Source organism: Lupinus angustifolius, chromosome LG15 (genome assembly GCF_001865875.1).
Source record: "Lupinus angustifolius cultivar Tanjil chromosome LG15, LupAngTanjil_v1.0, whole genome shotgun sequence".
In the NCBI taxonomy this organism is placed as follows: Eukaryota; Viridiplantae; Streptophyta; class Magnoliopsida; order Fabales; family Fabaceae; genus Lupinus; species Lupinus angustifolius.
In genome coordinates this window covers 1,741,275-1,759,051 of record NC_032023.1, presented here as the reverse complement: position 1 = coordinate 1,759,051, position 17,777 = coordinate 1,741,275, and the positions used below count along the sequence as shown (strand labels likewise).

The 17,777-nt window shown below is 31.2% G+C and overlaps 2 protein-coding genes across 2 annotated transcripts; one reads left to right on the top strand and one right to left on the bottom strand.

The window, feature by feature from the left end:
• LOC109327547 (putative nuclease HARBI1) lies at nucleotides 6,329–8,111 on the top strand. Its single transcript, XM_019560730.1, has one exon. The coding sequence runs from the start codon at nucleotides 6,346–6,348 to the stop codon at nucleotides 7,876–7,878; it is 1,533 nt and encodes a 510-aa protein (XP_019416275.1). The 5' UTR covers nucleotides 6,329–6,345; the 3' UTR covers nucleotides 7,879–8,111.
• LOC109328578 (lycopene epsilon cyclase, chloroplastic) lies at nucleotides 11,028–16,582 on the bottom strand. Its single transcript, XM_019562101.1, has 11 exons — nucleotides 16,114–16,582; nucleotides 14,550–14,721; nucleotides 14,267–14,402; nucleotides 14,035–14,145; nucleotides 13,854–13,956; nucleotides 13,100–13,243; nucleotides 12,909–13,016; nucleotides 12,410–12,506; nucleotides 12,201–12,329; nucleotides 11,827–11,959; nucleotides 11,028–11,383 (listed from the first exon to the last, which is right to left on the bottom strand). Exons 1-11 carry the CDS (start codon nucleotides 16,453–16,455, stop codon nucleotides 11,218–11,220), a joined length of 1,641 nt encoding a protein of 546 aa, XP_019417646.1. The 5' UTR covers nucleotides 16,456–16,582; the 3' UTR covers nucleotides 11,028–11,217.

The following is a 17,777-nucleotide window of genomic DNA, read 5'->3' as shown; positions in this document are numbered from 1 at the left end:
TCTTATTTGATATCCAACTTAGATTTGAAAACATTAACTTTACCATACCATTGTCTATGTTCATGCAATAAATGTAAGAGATTATCTTAATAAATAATAATAATAATAATAATAATAATCTATGAACACACAAATATATTTTTCATGCCTACATATTTATTTATTAATAAAATTCACAACTTAATTAAGTATTTATTTTAAATTTGTTATATAATTAGGGTATTATTCATCATTTGTTAATTATTATTATTCTTAAATTAAATAAAAGTAATATACATATAATACATTGTTGATGTAATAATAATCTGTCCACACACAAATATATTTTTCTATCTACATATTTATTTATTATTAAAACTCACAATTTAATTAAGTATTTATTGTAAAAGGAATTATATCATCACCATATTATCTGTCATTTGTTAATTTTCATTATTCTTAAATTAAATAAAAGTAAAACATATAAATAGTAAATAAAACATTAAAATAATGTAAAAACTTTACATCAATAATAAATATATTAAATTAAAAAGGAATGAATCACACGTATAAAGGTATATAATAAATATATTTAGTAAATACATTTAATTATACTTATATGATAATAAATCACACATGTTAAAAGGAATTTAATTAAAATGCATTGTCATAACGGGAAAACACTATTATATTACTCCACACCTATGAAGCACAAATACGGATACGTGTATCAGATATATCGACACGTATTTTTTCTAAAATGTAGGATACGATACGTTCAAGGATACGCGTATAAATTAATAAAAATACATAAAATATGATAAAATTATAATTGTAAATTAAAATATTATCTCCCACCTTTTTCTTCTCTTCTCTGTTAAGAAATAAAGGTAAGTCATTTATTTATTTTTTCTATTAATACTCACACATTCTCTTCTCTTTATAAACATACTAAGCGAAAAGAAACTAAGAAGTAAGAAAGGTAAGCCTTTTTCTGTGTGCTCTTCACAACATACCTATGACGGTAGAGGCAGTAACACTAAGCACCGGCTGGCGACGTTATGGATCGGCAAGTACCACCTATTCGAGGGTCAATGTGGTGTGATGGTAAGTTGATATGATGTGACCTTTAAATAAGTGAGTGTTTGTTGAAAACAAATATATCTTATCATAAAAATAAATTTATATATCATATATTTTATTGAAAACGAATCTATATATCCTATATTTTATTGAAAACGAATCTGATACGTGTCTTGATATTTATTTTTATTTTTTTATTTTTGTTTATTTTTGGATACTCTATAGACACGTATCCTTCGCGAATTTAAGCGTATCCCGGATACGACACGCGAGGATATTTGGCGAATTTGTGCTTCATATCTCCACACCACTCATCATTGTTGTCATCTATATTTATAATACTAGTTAATAATGTGCCCAAAAAAATAATACTAGTTAATAAATGTTAATTGTGTATATTATAATTATAATTGTTATTTTATTGACCATATCAAAATATATGAAGCCGCTCAAAGCCAGAGGATCATTTGGTATCCTTTTTTATTTGTTTATAAATTATAATTGTTTAATAATATACATGCATTTACACACGCAAAAATGTAAAATAAAATTAGCCAATTATTATCTACTAAATAAGTGCAATAATTAACATTTATTGATCTACTAAATTTTTTAACCAAAAAAATTATATTGTTTAGAAATTTACCTTCTAATAATAAATAAGTATTATCAACTTTTTTATACTTATATATCCTCTGTAAACAAATTTAACAGCTTCATAACTTTTATTGAAGTCAAACATTAGGTAATCCTTAATGATGGAAATTAAAGCCAAGTTTTACTTTCTTAAAATGTTCCTTTTTTAATTATTTTATTTGTGGGACTAGCAAGAAAAATATTAAAGGTTGACAATAGTCTCAAAAATCTAGCTTATTTATTTATATTAGAGTTAATTACACTGAAATCTTTTGAGATTTAATGAAATTAATCGATTACACAAACCCCTAATTTATATACATACATTATTCTGGCTACTATATAATTAATTTTATTCATAAGCAAAACATTTTATTTAACCTCATAATTCAAAATCATAATTTATATATTTTTAGGCATCAACAAGACCTATCTATATATATATATGAATGAATAAACATGGTGATTGACGTTTTTATCTGATTCGTGCTATCTTCAATTTAATTTGATTTCAATTGTTTTGTTTTTATTTTAATATTATTTCCTTGCCTACATTGTAATTTTATATTTCTTAGTTTTTTTTATTTGTCTCTACTTACTATTTAGTATGTTATTTGGTTAAATGGGATATGAGGATTTGTACCCAAAAAAAGGATACGAGGATAGTTTTTTCCGTAACACACAGTCTTACATTTTAACATGGTAAAGGATCAAATATATAATGTGGAGTTGATTATGTTTTTTTATCATTTTCCAGTTTTTAAAACCTTTTATTCTATAGTTTGAATGTGGAGTAGATTTGTTCTTTACTTTATTATACAAAATCACTTTTGAAGTTTATTTGTTTTTGGTCTGACTATGAGTAAAGAGAGAGAGAAAATTTATGGACCGGATCATTTATGTTTTTTCATAATAGTTAAATAAGTAATACAAATGATGAATTATATAATAATTATATATAAATCTATTTGTAAAATGTATATATTGACTATGAATTTTATATATTGTCATTGTATCATTTATTATTCATGTTTTATATCATTGACTATTTAAAAAAATAATATAAATAAATTGTAAATGACATATTGACTATATATAAATCTTTATAATAACGGTGTATATAAAGTAGACTCATAAATAAATAAATGATAACAAGGTTAATTGACATTCATTAAAGTATCTACTTTGCAAAATGTTTATCTTTTGCCTAAACCAACATCAGGTATTCATGATTTCTTTAGTTTTTATATCATTATTTTGAATGAGATATAAATTTCACTTCTCTCCATTATTCAAGAGAGCAATTCTATTTTAATACATTTTTAGGTGTAAAAATATAATTTCAATATAAATTAAAAAATATAAATGTCATTGTCATTTGGTTTTTCCATGTTTTTCACATAACTACTCTCTTCAATGGTAGAAAGTAGTTTGACTTAAATCAATTATGCATTTGGATCATAAAAATAAAAAATAAATTTTTATTATTCGGTAGAATTATGCATTAGGACATAGAAACGAAAATATTTGGGGACGGAGGATCTGGTTCATAATGACTATACACATTCCCTATAATATGATCTCTCTTGCATATGTACATATCTTATTTTTGGAGTACCATAATATATTACACTGTACTTCATATACTTGCTCTATAATGAGTGAAAGATTCTTTCTCATATGAAAGTAAAACACATTTGCATACTTATTTTGTGAAAAACTACGTAGGGACTACACCTTGATTCTTTTAGATTTTATTGAAGATATTTTAGAGATTATTTTAGAACTTGGTTAAGTAATTAAGAAGTTCGAAATAGATTTGCTTCACAAAATTTACAATATTCAATCCTAGACTTATGATAGCTTGCACTCTTCAGCTTCAATTGCTACCATTGCATGGTTTGTTGCCCATTGAATTGATTATATTGTATAGTGTATCTCCTGCCTATAATATGTGTCACTCTATATATCATTAGATATGATTGGTCAGAAAATATTTAATAATTAAACTTTTAATTAAAATAATTTTTTTTCAATTAATCACAGATCATGCCGAATCACCACTCACCAGATAAGGCCCTCTAACCTTGTTTGTTTTGTACCTTTTGCTTGAGAGCTATCTCAATTTTCCATAGTATAGTCTTGTTATTATAATTCCTATTGTATTTGTTAATGAAGTCATTGGTGAATTTAGTATGATGGGAAACCAAGACTTTCAAGGTTCAAATCTTGAGCACATAATGGTCAACAAGGTTCCTTCTACCAATCTTACAAGTTGAAAAGGATATCTTTGGATCAAAATTGTCACACCTATCTTTTTCCTTGTTCCTTGCAAAGCCTACAATGGTATATGAAGTCCATTAATTCATACTATAAAAATATCAACTAAAAGAAGTATCAAGAAACCAAATGTAAATGGATAAGTACATGACCCTTTTGTGTTTTATTTTTATATGCAAATATGCAACAATGTCAATTATATGTAGGTCATAAATCAATTTTGGAAATATATGTCTATTTTCAACAGTGTCAACAAGTGATTACCTCTTATGCTTGAATCTCACTTTGGTGATGAAAATATCAAACTTGCTTGTTAAAAATTAGTAATAAAAGTAAAAATAATAAGTTACTTTTAAATTCAATAAATACCAAAATAGTTTGTAGGTTATGAAAGTTATTGAATTCTTGAACAATAATATTAAATCCAAATAATTTTTATTTTTTTTGTATAACTAATGATATATGTTCACCTTATGAATAATGAATTAATCGATTTCGGGAGCGCTTGACTAAAAAAATACATATATAATGTATAATTAATTGATAATATTTAAACAAATTGAAATAGATTATTCATTAAAATTAAACCCTCTTGAAATATAATAATAACTTTAATTTGCAGTTGATTGAGAATAAATGAAATTCTTTGAAGAAAAATTGTTACTACCAAAAGTATCCTTTCACTTTTTTGGTAAGGAATTAATTCATTTCGGTGTTCGTGCCTGTCCTTTTAACAAATGTTGTTCTCAGGAATTGAACCATCAATCTTGAGGATCCAGTGAACCTTACATCACTAGACCAACGCTTTGATGGTGGATCGGAGAATTTGAAGATATGAAATGATAGATAAAACATAAAAATAGTTTATATATTTATCATACATGTATTACTCATTATTGCTTATTAAATAGAAGTAAATACATCAATAATAAATGTGATTGTGTAAAATATTTTAAACTCACAATATATTAATATTAGAGTTTATATAAAAAATTTCACTTTTGGATATATTTAGCTTTGATTAGCTCTTAAACTTTTTAAATGTTTTTATCGCACATAAGACATTACTTAATCAATATTTAAAATATTGATTTTTTGGACTTTAAATTATTATAACGAATTATGTGTCTTCGAATCAGTGTTGTGAAACCCGAACCGGTCGTCAAACCAGCAGAGGTCCTGTATTAGGTTTACTCAGTTTAAACGGTTAAACCGTCCGGTCTTACCGGATGATTTCGTACATAATTAATAATTTTTATTTATAAATATATAGTTATATATAAATGTAAAACTTTTTTATCTTTTTTATCTTTTTTTGGACCGTAGTAAAACAAAATATTAGAACATTGTCCCATTTTTTTTATTTTTAAGTGAGCCGTCCGGTTTACTTCCTGGGTTAATCCGGTTTAACCGGGTTTAACACGGTCAGACATGATTTTTTCCGGTTCAAAGCGGTCCAACTCTCATTCGGTTAAGACGACATACCAGAGTTATTTTCAAGTCCGGTCAATGGTCAGACAGATCGGACCGTCCGGTCCGGTTCTAACAACACAGCTTCGAATAAAATAAATTGATTGTATTGGCCGCATGTATTTTTTCCGAATATAATGTGACTAACTCTTATAGATTCTCTTGACTAGTCTTACTCATTTCTCATCTCCTTCCGAAGTCTCATTCTCTTTCTTTCCTCAAAAGCGAAACTTCTTGTGTACACACTTTCCCTTTTTCTTTTTCCAACGTGTGTCAAACAAAACTCACACTGTCACTGTCTATTATTCTAATCACAATTATCACAAAAACTTACTTAAATATATATAGATAATCAATAAAAAATTTGACAATATATTAATTATTTAATTTTAATTAAAATTTATTCATTAATCCTATCATAAAAAATCAAAAATACATTTGTTTTTGAATATGACATGTTATATATCTCCTCAATACAAGTTTTTCTCTATTACAAAACCTCCTACAATAGTCAACATGTACATGATTACTCATCTCCAACAATGTCTTATTATGTGTTTTGGGTTTCGGACCAATTATATATTATCTCATGAATAAAACAAAAATTAATAAAAAATAAATTTCTAATCAACTTGGGACATAAAATAATACACGATTCAAAATTGGAGAGAGGTGACATTGTCTCCCAACACAACCCAACCGCGTCAAAACCTACGGTTCCCCAAAAACACACTTTTTTATTATTTTTATTATACAAACAAGAAACAACAATGTCATCATTTGTTTATGCTGTCAAATCCAAAAAGTACACAACTGTAACGTGTTCACACTTCCCCACACGTTTTCTTCCAACTATATACATTCTCTTCATTCTCTCTTTCTTCTTACTTCATCCAAATGGATTTTGGTTCAAACCCATTCTCATTTCTCACCCAACAACACTATTCTCAATTCCACAACTCATTCCAAAACATGGATTCCAATCTCAACAACAATAATAACAAACGTGATCATCAAGGAAGAGGAAACAATGATAGTGATGTGAAGGAAATACTATCTTCCATTCTTCTTTTAGATGAAGAAGAGAAACAAGATCAACAAAATAGGTTGGTTGAGTCTCAACAACGTAGAGCCATGTTAGACTCTAGCTATGACCACCAAGCTCGAGAAATGAACCATTATATGGATCAGTTCCAAACCCATCATACCCAGTTAGATGAGCTTGAACATGTTAGAGCTAAACGGATTCGCCGATCAACACATGTTGTTGGTGTTGCTGCTGAATCAGACTGTATTAGTTTAAGTCATGGTTCAGCTGAATTGAGTTCAGCTGAACCAGATTTAAAAACTGATACGCTGGTTCAGCAACAACCGAGGAGGTTATGGGTGAAGGACCGGTCTAAGGATTGGTGGGACCGGTGCAATCACCCTGATTTTCCGGAGGAAGAGTTCAAGCAATGGTTCCGGATGAGCAAGGCTACGTTTGAAATGATATGTGAAGAACTCGACTCGGCAGTGACCAAGAAGAACACAATGCTAAGGGATGCAATCCCGGTTCGCCAGCGAGTCGCTGTTTGCATTTGGCGGCTCGCGACTGGCGATCCGCTCAGGCTTGTTTCGAAGCGGTTCGGGTTAGGCATATCAACATGCCACAAACTTGTGCTTGAAGTTTGTTCCGCTATAAAAAATGTTCTAATGCCAAAGTTTATAAATTGGCCTAGTGAAACAAAAATGAAGATGATCAAGGACACTTTTGAAGGCATTTCAGGTATTCCAAATGTTGGTGGTGTAATGTACACTACACATGTTCCTATCATTGCGCCTAAGATAAGTGTAGCGGCTTATTTCAACAAGAGACACACTGAGAGGAATCAAAAGACTAGTTACTCAATGATAGTTCAAGGTGTTGTTGATCCTAAAGGTGTTTTCACTGATATATTCATTGGTTTGCCAGGTTCAATGCCTGATGATAAGGTTTTGGAGAGTTCAGCATTGTATCAAAGAGCACAAAGGGGTACCTTAAAAGATGTTTGGATTGTTGGAAATTCCGGGTACCCTCTAATGGATTGGGTTCTGGTGCCTTACACGCACCAGAACCTATGGACACAACACGCTTTTAACGAGAAAATAGGTGAGCTCCACAAGGTTGCAAAAGACGTGTTCGGTAGATTGAAAGGGAGGTGGTCTTGTTTGCAAAAAAGGACTGAGGTTAAGTTACAAGATTTGCCTAATGTTCTTGGTGCTTGTTGTGTTTTGCATAATATTTGTGAGATGAGGAATGAGGAAATGGATCCAAAGTGGAAGTATGAAATTTTTGATGATGAAATGGTTGCTGAGAATGGAATACGTTCTGCTAAATCAATGCAGGCTAGAGATAACATAGCTCACTATTTGTTACACCATGGTCATGCAAGAACTAGCTTTGTGTAGTGTAAGCACCTGAAGTTGTTTTGTATACTCTTGCTTTTGTCATTCTTTTAGTTATGTCTTTGTTATAGACTACGTTTGCTAGTTGAGTTTTGGAGATGAGTAGACTTAAGAGTCATAAAATATACTAATGAGATTGTTCCAAAGTTTTCAATATTTCTTCCGTTCCCATCAAAACTCATCTCGCAAACAAATATTTAGGTTTGTATTATATAAATATCACCATGTACATATAGTAGAGATACTTTATTAATGAAAAAAGTTAATGGATATTTGATTTTTTTTGTTAGATGTTATTAAATTTTACTAGATGTTTGTTAGGTTTTAAGCATATAAGGAGAGTCTAATCCAAAAAACTAGTATATTAGATGGAGAGCTTCATGACTTAAGTATCATATTTAGTTTGTTATTCTACTCAATGTGACACTCTAAATGATGCTATTCTTTCTTATGTTGCAACATTTGATGCCACTGTGTTTCTTTTTTTTTTCTTCATGTCTGATGCATGAAACTATGTTGTTCTGATGTGTCCCACAATTTTTGACCTTTAAAACTATGGCTCTCTAACCCAAAAAGATTTGACTATTGCTTTTATTGACTTTTGTCAATCTCAGTCTTGTTGGGACAATTCCGGTCTATTACAAAAGCTGCAAATACACTTCAATAAAATATATAATGAAATTTATGATTATTTTTTTAGCAAAATAACCATTGTTTCCCTTTTTCAGTACTTGTTGTTGGCTTGTTGCTATTTTTAGGCCTTATAAGAATAGGCTAGAATAAAAATTCATTAGCCTCTTGAAAATGTCATTACCTGCTTTTGAACCATTCTACATGTCCTTTGCTCTTAGAAAGGAATGAATAGAGATTTGTTGTCGTCAATTTTATCTTGTATCAATTAAAGTATGACATATTAATTAAAAAAATTAAATGTTTATTATAATTATTGTTTTTGTTTTATTATCATTGAACGATACATAATTTAAGACATGATTTGACACGACAAATCTTTGTTTAAAAGTAAGATTGTTGCTCGTAGACAAATCTGGCAGTTATGCATAGACTCTGCTCCATTCCCTGCCTCAACTTTCTCATTTCCACACTAGAAGTGTTAGTGATAAGATTTATGACTTGTAATAAAATTTGAAATGGTTATCTACCAACTTTTCCTTCAACTCCTTCAATTCATGTTTGAGAATTAGAAGCTGACTAAACATGAAAGGATATGAATATTGTTCTTTATCAAAAGACTATTATTGGAAGAAATTCTTAAGTAAATGACACATATTCATGGCTTAGAGTATGAATATTGTTCTGTGTTCTTTTATTGCAAATAAACATCTCCCATTGCACAGTAAATCACATAAAAATCTCTATATATAATATATTATATTATGATAATATAGTATATCTATCTATTTTATTCTTACTAATATTTTATACATCCATCTTACATATTATTCTTATTAACAAAAACAAAGTATATACTCTATTTATCATTTTCTATAGTTATATCTATATAACTTTTATTTATCCCAATATTTATCTATAATATTAAATTGAGATAAAAAATGTGGGTTGGTGATAATAATAATAATATATACTCACTATTAATATTATCTTCAAAAATAAAATTTATCATAACATTATGATAGATTTTGCATACTTTATTTTTGAAATTTCAGTTATTCTATAACTTTTATTTATAACAATATTAATATATTATATTAATTTTATTGAATAAAAAATGTGGGTTTCATGCATATAAAAATGATAATAACAAGACATCCTTATATTTTAATGTTATAATCAATGTTATAGTAGAACTGCCATCATTAATTCTACTATTAACATTAATAAAAATATTTTTTAAATAAAAATTATTATTGGAAAAGGTGTCACTTATACTGACAACTGTAATATTAGTTCTCCCCGATTAAGCATGACACTCTAGGAAACAAAAACAAATTAAAAAATTTCATAATTTATGAAAAAATAAAAAGACAACTTAATGCACAAGATTCTCGCTTAATGAGATCTTGGTCCATAGATATATTTAGTTTTATCTTCACAAACAAAAATATTATTTCCAAGATTTGAACTATTTTTTTCTATACCATTTCCTTAACAAATTCTATTTTAAATAACAATCCAATCCCTTACCATATCCTTACTAACATAACACCTTAAAATGATTATCATAACTCATCGTTTATACACCCCATAATTATACAATTTACTCACCTGTATTTTTACTTAATAGTTTGTAAGTTTGTTTAAGCAGTGTGTGTCAAAGGTAAAGCAACTGAACCATATTTTTTGGGTGTTCCCTTTAACAGGGGCAAAAATATTTTACAATCAAGCCTTATTATATTGGACCTGAATGGACCATTTAAGGTTAACTATCATCAATAAAATTTAGGGGAAGAGACTCATCTAAAGTGCGTAAATCTTCACGGATTCTAATATAAATATTAATTGAGTATATAATGATTTCATCTTTTCATCATATTCAAGAGTCTTGATTTATGCATTTTAAACCAAATATACATTAGAGAAGTCTTCCCCAAGCTTAGTAACAATGCCTCATATTGTAGCCCTCCCCATTTCCAAACTTTCATTTCAAACATCTATTCTAACATATTTTGGGAGTACATAAGATGTCCTATTTAGTGTGTCACTCTATATATTACCAATTGTGATTGATTGAAAATATGTATTTCAATTAAAAATAATAATAAAGTATTATTCTGACCGATAACAAGCAGTGATACATTCTTTTATGATAGAAGATGTCCTCCCCATATTTTGCAAGGAGATATTTTACAAAATTCGTATTACAAACATATAACCTGACCTTTAGAATTCAATGACATATAATATGGGGATATAGATGTTTTTTTATGGAATATCTTTGATTGCAACTTGCAAGAACAACAATGAAACCTTAGTCCCAACAATGGAGTCGGCTTAAACTAAATTATTTTTTGAGAGACGAGTGATTGATGGAATTTTAAATTGAAACTGCTCTTAGAATTTAAACCTGTAACTTGACAACCTTACTGTTGCATCGAGACTCACACACGATCAAAAATAGTAAACAGGATAGTTCATTATTGGTCAGTATATCACCAAGATGGCTACAAGGATAATTCAAAAACAACAACAGGTGCAGTTTAATAGCAGGAAGGACATAAACATAGTAAGAGCATATTTGGTTTTAGTAGTAAACTATATACATAGAAGAACCTACTAACTTCTATTACGCCTCCTAGTGTAATTTAACCTGTCCCCAACTCTCAATGTAGGGTACCTAAAGGGAAGAAAAGTTATAGAAGTGTCCTATATGGTTAAGTAGGTTTTTATCATAGTTACCCCAGTAGGATCTGAAAACAGATGTTTGACCAGACTCATTCTTAAGTTTTGTGGTGCTATTATGAACATGTAGAATGCAAATAAGATAAGGTCTGTAGAGGAGAGTGAGGAGCCAAGAAATCCTTGCCACATCCTGCAAGGAAAAAGTATTTAACCTTCATTCCATACTTTAGCAATTTCTATCAGAAAAATGGGGTGAAAAAAAATTAAGCAATGGATTCAGGTTAGCATCATGAAATAGCAAACTGGTTTCTCTAACAGGAACTAGGAAATTAAATATTAATCGTTTCGCTGCAAGGTCAACATGTACACATATGCTTAGGCAAAGGGTGTAACTAACTCTATGACGGCATGTGATTTGGAGAACTATGTCAAACTCTTATGTCTCAGTTCTCCTATTCTCATCTGGTGGTTCAATTAACATGTATTGTTAAGGTTCCGTCTCAAAACCAATTAGCAATAAGTGGAGTAGCCCAATAAGTTTTTAAACTATGCCCGAGAGAATGAGGCAGGGAGAGAAAGAATGGTCAAAAGAATGTTCGAATAGACCATAAGGGAGAGAAAATAAGACCATACCATTCAGGTAAGCGGAAGAAAGTACGAAAGAATGTTCGAGTGCCCTCAATGTCCAGCTGCAGAATAAGTGCTAATCCAAAAAGAAAGAATGCTCTCTGTCGCTTCCTTTCTTGTGGCCAAAGTGTCTGCCAAGCTGAAAGGGAAAGGAAAATATAAAAAATGCATATACTAGTGGAAAATTTCACATCCACGGTAGGTCTGATATAGTCTGCTCTCAAATTTGGAATATGCAAAAAATCTATATCTCAAATATTTACAATTTTGGCTACATAGAAGAGTTTGAGGATAAAAAAAACGGCACTTTTTACACAGTTTTAGAGAAACTGGGCAACTTTTATGCATAAGGATTTTAGCTTACACATATAATTGAATACCTTGCATAGATAGATTCTCTTTACTTCTTTGATGAGTAATAATGTCCCTTGCATGATCCTCATTCAAAATAGTAGCAATTATTGAAGCATAATGTGGAGCTTCTGACAAAGATCTCACAACTGAGTAGCCTATTGGATAAAAACCGATATGTAAGAGAAATAGCTTAAATTAAATATATCCATAGAAAAAAGATATGACCATGTCATGCCTGTGGCTGGATGCACCATGCTAGCAGCTGCACCAAAGGCAAGGTTCTTTTGCTCTGTGTTCGGTAAGGATCCACCAACTGGGATATAAGACCATTCCTACAGAAATTTATAGATGAAGTAAATCATTTTAGGAAATCAAAATTCAGATTCAGATGCAAGATGTGTCTAGATTGACTAAAAGAACTTGTACATATCATATTATCATCTCAGAAATTGTATTGTAGCTTAAAGGACAGCTGTAACTTGAGGATGACAGACACTGTTATAAAGTCAAGGACATGATTTGAACTCTAAAACTGTTCTCCTTTACAGTACAGGCTTTTAAGTGGAAAACAAACAAGGCATTTGACAATAACAGAGCATAAACATCATGGAAAATAGGTGTCACAAATACTATCAATGAGCCTTTATTTGACTGACGCTATACATTCGTTAACAAAAAATATGTATCAATAATAAAAAATCAAAACCCAATCCCAGAATTTTGAGTGCAATTACCTCTTCATAAGTTTTTGTAATTCTGATACCCATTGTATTTAATCTTGAAAAGAGCTTTTTCTTTAATAAATCAAAAGGCATGGCATCTTTTGAAGCTAAACAGGTTTCCTGCATTTGACAATTTTACATAAATCCAAACAGAACTGTAAATCAAGATATAAAACAGTGCACTGAAAAAACAGTGACCAAACCTCAAAGAACACTTTTGTAGGAGACATGGGCATCACATAAAGAAATGTTGGGTAATTTTCTTCTGGACGTTGAACATTTTGCTTCATGTAATCTCTGTAATCCATGAAAACCATCAGGTTTGGATCATAAGGATTGTTTTCCACCTAAAATTGTAACAAAAAATGTCAGTATTACCAGCTATCACATTATATATACTTCACATTTTATTAATTGAAAGAGCAAACAAGTTATACGGTTAAAAAGAAGGCAGAAAACATACCAATATTTAGATACTAAGTGGACTTGGAAAAATTCTGACTTGTTCACCAAAACTATCATTGTGTTATTTTTAATATTGCTGCTTTCAGATTAGTACCAATAGATATTTATTTGGTTTGAAAAGACTCATATACAAATTGTATTGCTATTAAACAGGAATGGTAAAAATAAACACCAACATTGATCTGATTTAAACAGAATTGCAATTGTATTATTATTAAAAATGACACCACCAAAGAATAAGGATAATAAAAAAGTAGCTTGTCGCTGGACAGCTTCAGCCTCTATTAAATGGTAAAACAACACAAACCAAGGGATTTGCCTAGGTCACACATTCATAAAGATGCAGGACGGGAGAAATCTAGAGCGTTCGGAAATGTGAGAAAAGACACACGAGAAGTAATGTTGAGATATCGGATATTTCTAATGACATTAACATCAATCTAACATTAAACTCATGGTAGAAAACTCAAAATGATAGAGCCAACCTCCTACCTCAACTTCCACACCATAAGCAGTTTGGACAGACACCTTGGGACCCCCAACCTCATACTGCAACAGTTTCCCTGAAGCTGCTCCTGATGCAACAGTAACAAGCCTATAATAACATGGCAGAAGTTTCAATATATAATAGATGACTGCATATAAATTTAAAAGTTTGTAAATTATAGTATACCTGCAAGGCACTACAGTATCATATTCACAGACAACATGACTTTGACCATTGCTAACCTCAACAATCTTTTCTACTCTGGAGCTAAGATATGAAACACCTGACTCCACACACCTAGGCAAATTTAATAAGAATTATAAATCTTTAAAATTAAATAAAATGATTATTAACTAGGAAGTTAAATTACAATTAGTAGAAATGATAGCGGTAGTAAATATATCACAAACAATTTTACCTTCTTAACAATTCCTCATGAAGAAGGTGGCGACTGACACGTCCATAAGAGCGCCCAACTAAAACAGGGTCTTTATTGTCAAGATATACAATGGTATCCTTCCAAACATGCTCAATACAACCTTCAAGTCCAAGATCTGAAACAGAAAAAAAGTAAGATGTGTGGCATTGTTGCAGTTGATTTATAACATTTTTATCCAATACTCAAAAGATCTGAAGTTCTGAACAAATAGCACACATTAGACAAAGATAATTCTAGTAGAGTGGTGCAACAAGAATGGTACCTTTAAATTCGTCCTCCCAAACACCATAATTATTTGTAAAAGGGAGATCCGGACCAATAAGCCCAACTTTTAACCCTAACTTGCCAGACTCTGCAGCCAGAGCAAGACCAGCTGGACCACAACCAATCACTACTAGATCCAATATATCATCTCCTGTAGAGATTGGTGGTAACTGCAACAGTCGTTAAGCACAGGTTCTCAGAAAGTAAACATAACTTTAAAAACAAAAACATACAATTTTGTTAAGTATCTTCGGAACCCTCAAAACTGGTGCATGAAAATTAACAATATATTCAAAACTACAAATATTATAATATTAAGATGGTGAGCATCGACTCAATGACAAAAACATTGCTTGCCTGATGACCTGGAGTCTAGAAGTCATGGGTTTAAATATAAAAAATAGCATCTTCGCTTGTGCATACATTTATTTTCCCCAGACCCCACTAGGTGAGAGCCTCATATACTTAAAAAGGAAGGTTGTGCTTGAAAATATTGAAGGAGATGGGATGCCACAAGAGGCCTCACTTCACATTTCTATTCATGGAAGGAGCCTCAATCCCAGGATGACCAGTCAACGGTTCAATTCTTGTGAGCGGCACTTGTTGGGAGGGGCAGTCGCGCACCTCGGAAGAGATTAGTTCCTTACCCATAGTGAGGGATATCTTTGGTAATACCAAAAAAAGTTAATCAAAGTTGGTTACTGTTATATATCTATACTCCTTACAGAAATTAACCCCTTCTAAAATCGACAACAGTGAGCAATTTCTTAAAAGAACAATCCTACACAAACATTTTTCCACACATAACAATATAACATCACCTTTACACTAATTATAACTTATCCCACCTAACTTTCTGCATACCTGCACTCCTCATCAAACTTGAGGATACGTGATCCGTGAGAGATGCCTACCAAACATATTTAGGTAATACATACGATCATGTCTTTTTTTTGTCAAGTGGTCATGCACAAGAAATAGACACAAAGGTCATGACAGAACTTTCACACATTTTTCAGTGAGTAAGTAACCTTTTTGCGTCGGGAGCGCATGTCCCACAAGTTGTATTACTGCATATACCATCTGTCTGTGATTGGTTGAAAAAATATAATTAAATTAAAAAATAAATAGTACAACTTTTGGGACAGCAAAGGTGCACCCTTTTGTGTCTACCTTTTACTTTCACTTGAACATGTGACAAAAAACAAAGCCATCAAAGATCCATTCCCATCCTCAAGAATCAACATAACAATTCAAACAATAGAATATCAAGAACCAACTGTCCCAAAAGCTTGAGCTGTTATGTGAAGGCTAATGATAGGTTCTATATAACCTAACATGGGGTGCAACTATAGTAACCTAGAAGCAGAAAAATCCTGAATAAAACCTAAAACCATATTCTTTGAAATTTCAACCCAAAAAAGAAACTCGTAAACTTCCATCACTAACAAAAATACCTTATCCATTGAAATTTCAACCAAAAAAAGAAACTCATCATTAACAAAAATTCACAACAATCAAAATCAACGAAACAAGGTTCTAACAAAAACATTCCACAAAACCTTCTCAGCAAGCTTGGATTGCATTTCCATAGACTTCTTCTGCTGCATTTGAACAAACACAAGTTCCGAACCACCAGCTTTAACAAAATCCTCCTCATCCGCAAAATCTTCCTTCGTCACCACGCAACTCTCACTCCCTGCACCAGCTTTAACGTCAAGAAACGAAAACGACTCTAAACGATGACGGTTACACCGATAACGACGAAGATGAAGATTACGCAACGCAATTGCATTTCCACAAAACGATGTTCGTGTAACATTCTTCCTTCGAAACCATAACCTAGAAGAAGATGTTAAACAAACCGCCATTGACGTAAAGTTTCTCACTCCAACACACTCCATTGATGCTTCTATGTATCTTTTCTTTCTTTCTTTTTTGTGGTGTCGTTTTTGGGTTAACGACACTGTTTTAATAATAGTGTTTGGTTATTCTAAGCATAGTATAATAAACGACGATGCGTTTAGGAGTATAGTGTGTTTTACTATTTGTTGCAGAAGATATGAAGGAAAAGGAGGGAGAGGAAGAGAAGAGTGTTTCGTTTTAACTGTAATCCGAAACTTGCCACGTGGAGTTATGTTATTGGATGCGTTTATGGAAAAGCGACTCTTATCTGATGAACCAGTAATGACATCTCAGCCGTACGTTGGTTGGCCATCCCTAGATCCAACGGCTGATATTACTCACTGTTTTTTTTTTTGTAGAAGGGTCGGTAGAGTTCCATCGGTGGGAAACTTAACACGTTGTTTATTCGTATAGAATTTAATATCTATGCCTTGTTTGCTTACTGATTTATATGTAGTTAGTTTTTTTTATCGGGAATGAAAATATTATTAATCAAGAGATAAAGAAATTAGGAGAATAAGTAATACTCTTATTTATATAATTTTTAAGTTAATAAAGTGAGAGATAATTTGATGGGTGTCTCACCCAATTAACAAGTGAATAAGAAAAAAGAGGAAAGCGAACATTGAGAATGCTCCAAGAGTGCATAGAAATAAGCTTCATCACCCTATCTACTTGGAATATCTTATATCAAAAATAGTTTTGTTTCCAATGTGTCAAATAGTCCAAATTGTGACAAATCAGTGTCATCCACCATTTTTGTTTCTTATTCTCCAACCATAGAGCACTTTCATGGATTGCAAAAGTAGACATGATGTCATAATGATAATGGAGGATAGCCCAAAGCAAGAATAAAGTTGTTGCCAAACAATATCATATACATAACAAGAGAAGAACAAATGATTAGTAGATTCCTCTTCGTTACCACAAAGAGAGCAAAGAAGGGTGTCATGAGCAATTAGTCCACTTCTATGAGAAAGGTTCACTCTAGTTGGTAACTCATCCAAGGCAATTTTCCATACTAAGCATTTCATCTTTGTCGGAGCATTACAAGCCCAAAGTCTTTTGAAGAAGGCAAGACCATGACTTCCATCCACTTTTTGTAGAGTTTGATAAACATTCCTAACCGGTTATTTTCCATTCGTATCATGAATCCAATTCCAAGAGTCATCAGAGTGTTGTTTAGGCACAATTCCATAGAGTTGTCTAAGGAGTTCTTCAAAATTCTCCATCTCCCAAGAGAATAAGTTCCTTCTCCATCTCAAAATCCACGACCAAACCTGTTATTCCATGCACCCAAGGAAATAATGGTTGCATCTTT

Excerpts from the sequence above, each read along its gene's own strand:
- LOC109327547 (XM_019560730.1), top strand. The coding sequence starts at position 6,346 with ATGGATTTTGGTTCAAACCCATTCTCATTTCTCACCCAACAACACTAT.
- LOC109328578 (XM_019562101.1), bottom strand. The coding sequence starts at position 16,455 with ATGGAGTGTGTTGGAGTGAGAAACTTTACGTCAATGGCGGTTTGTTTA. Across the intron at positions 13,244-13,853 it reads CTTATGGTGTGGAAGTTGAG|GTGGAAAACAATCCTTATGA; the intron begins GTAGGAGGTTGG and ends TTACAATTTTAG. Across the intron at positions 11,384-11,826 it reads TTCTTCCGCTTACCTGAATG|GATGTGGCAAGGATTTCTTG; the intron begins GTATGGTCTTAT and ends TTTTCCTTGCAG.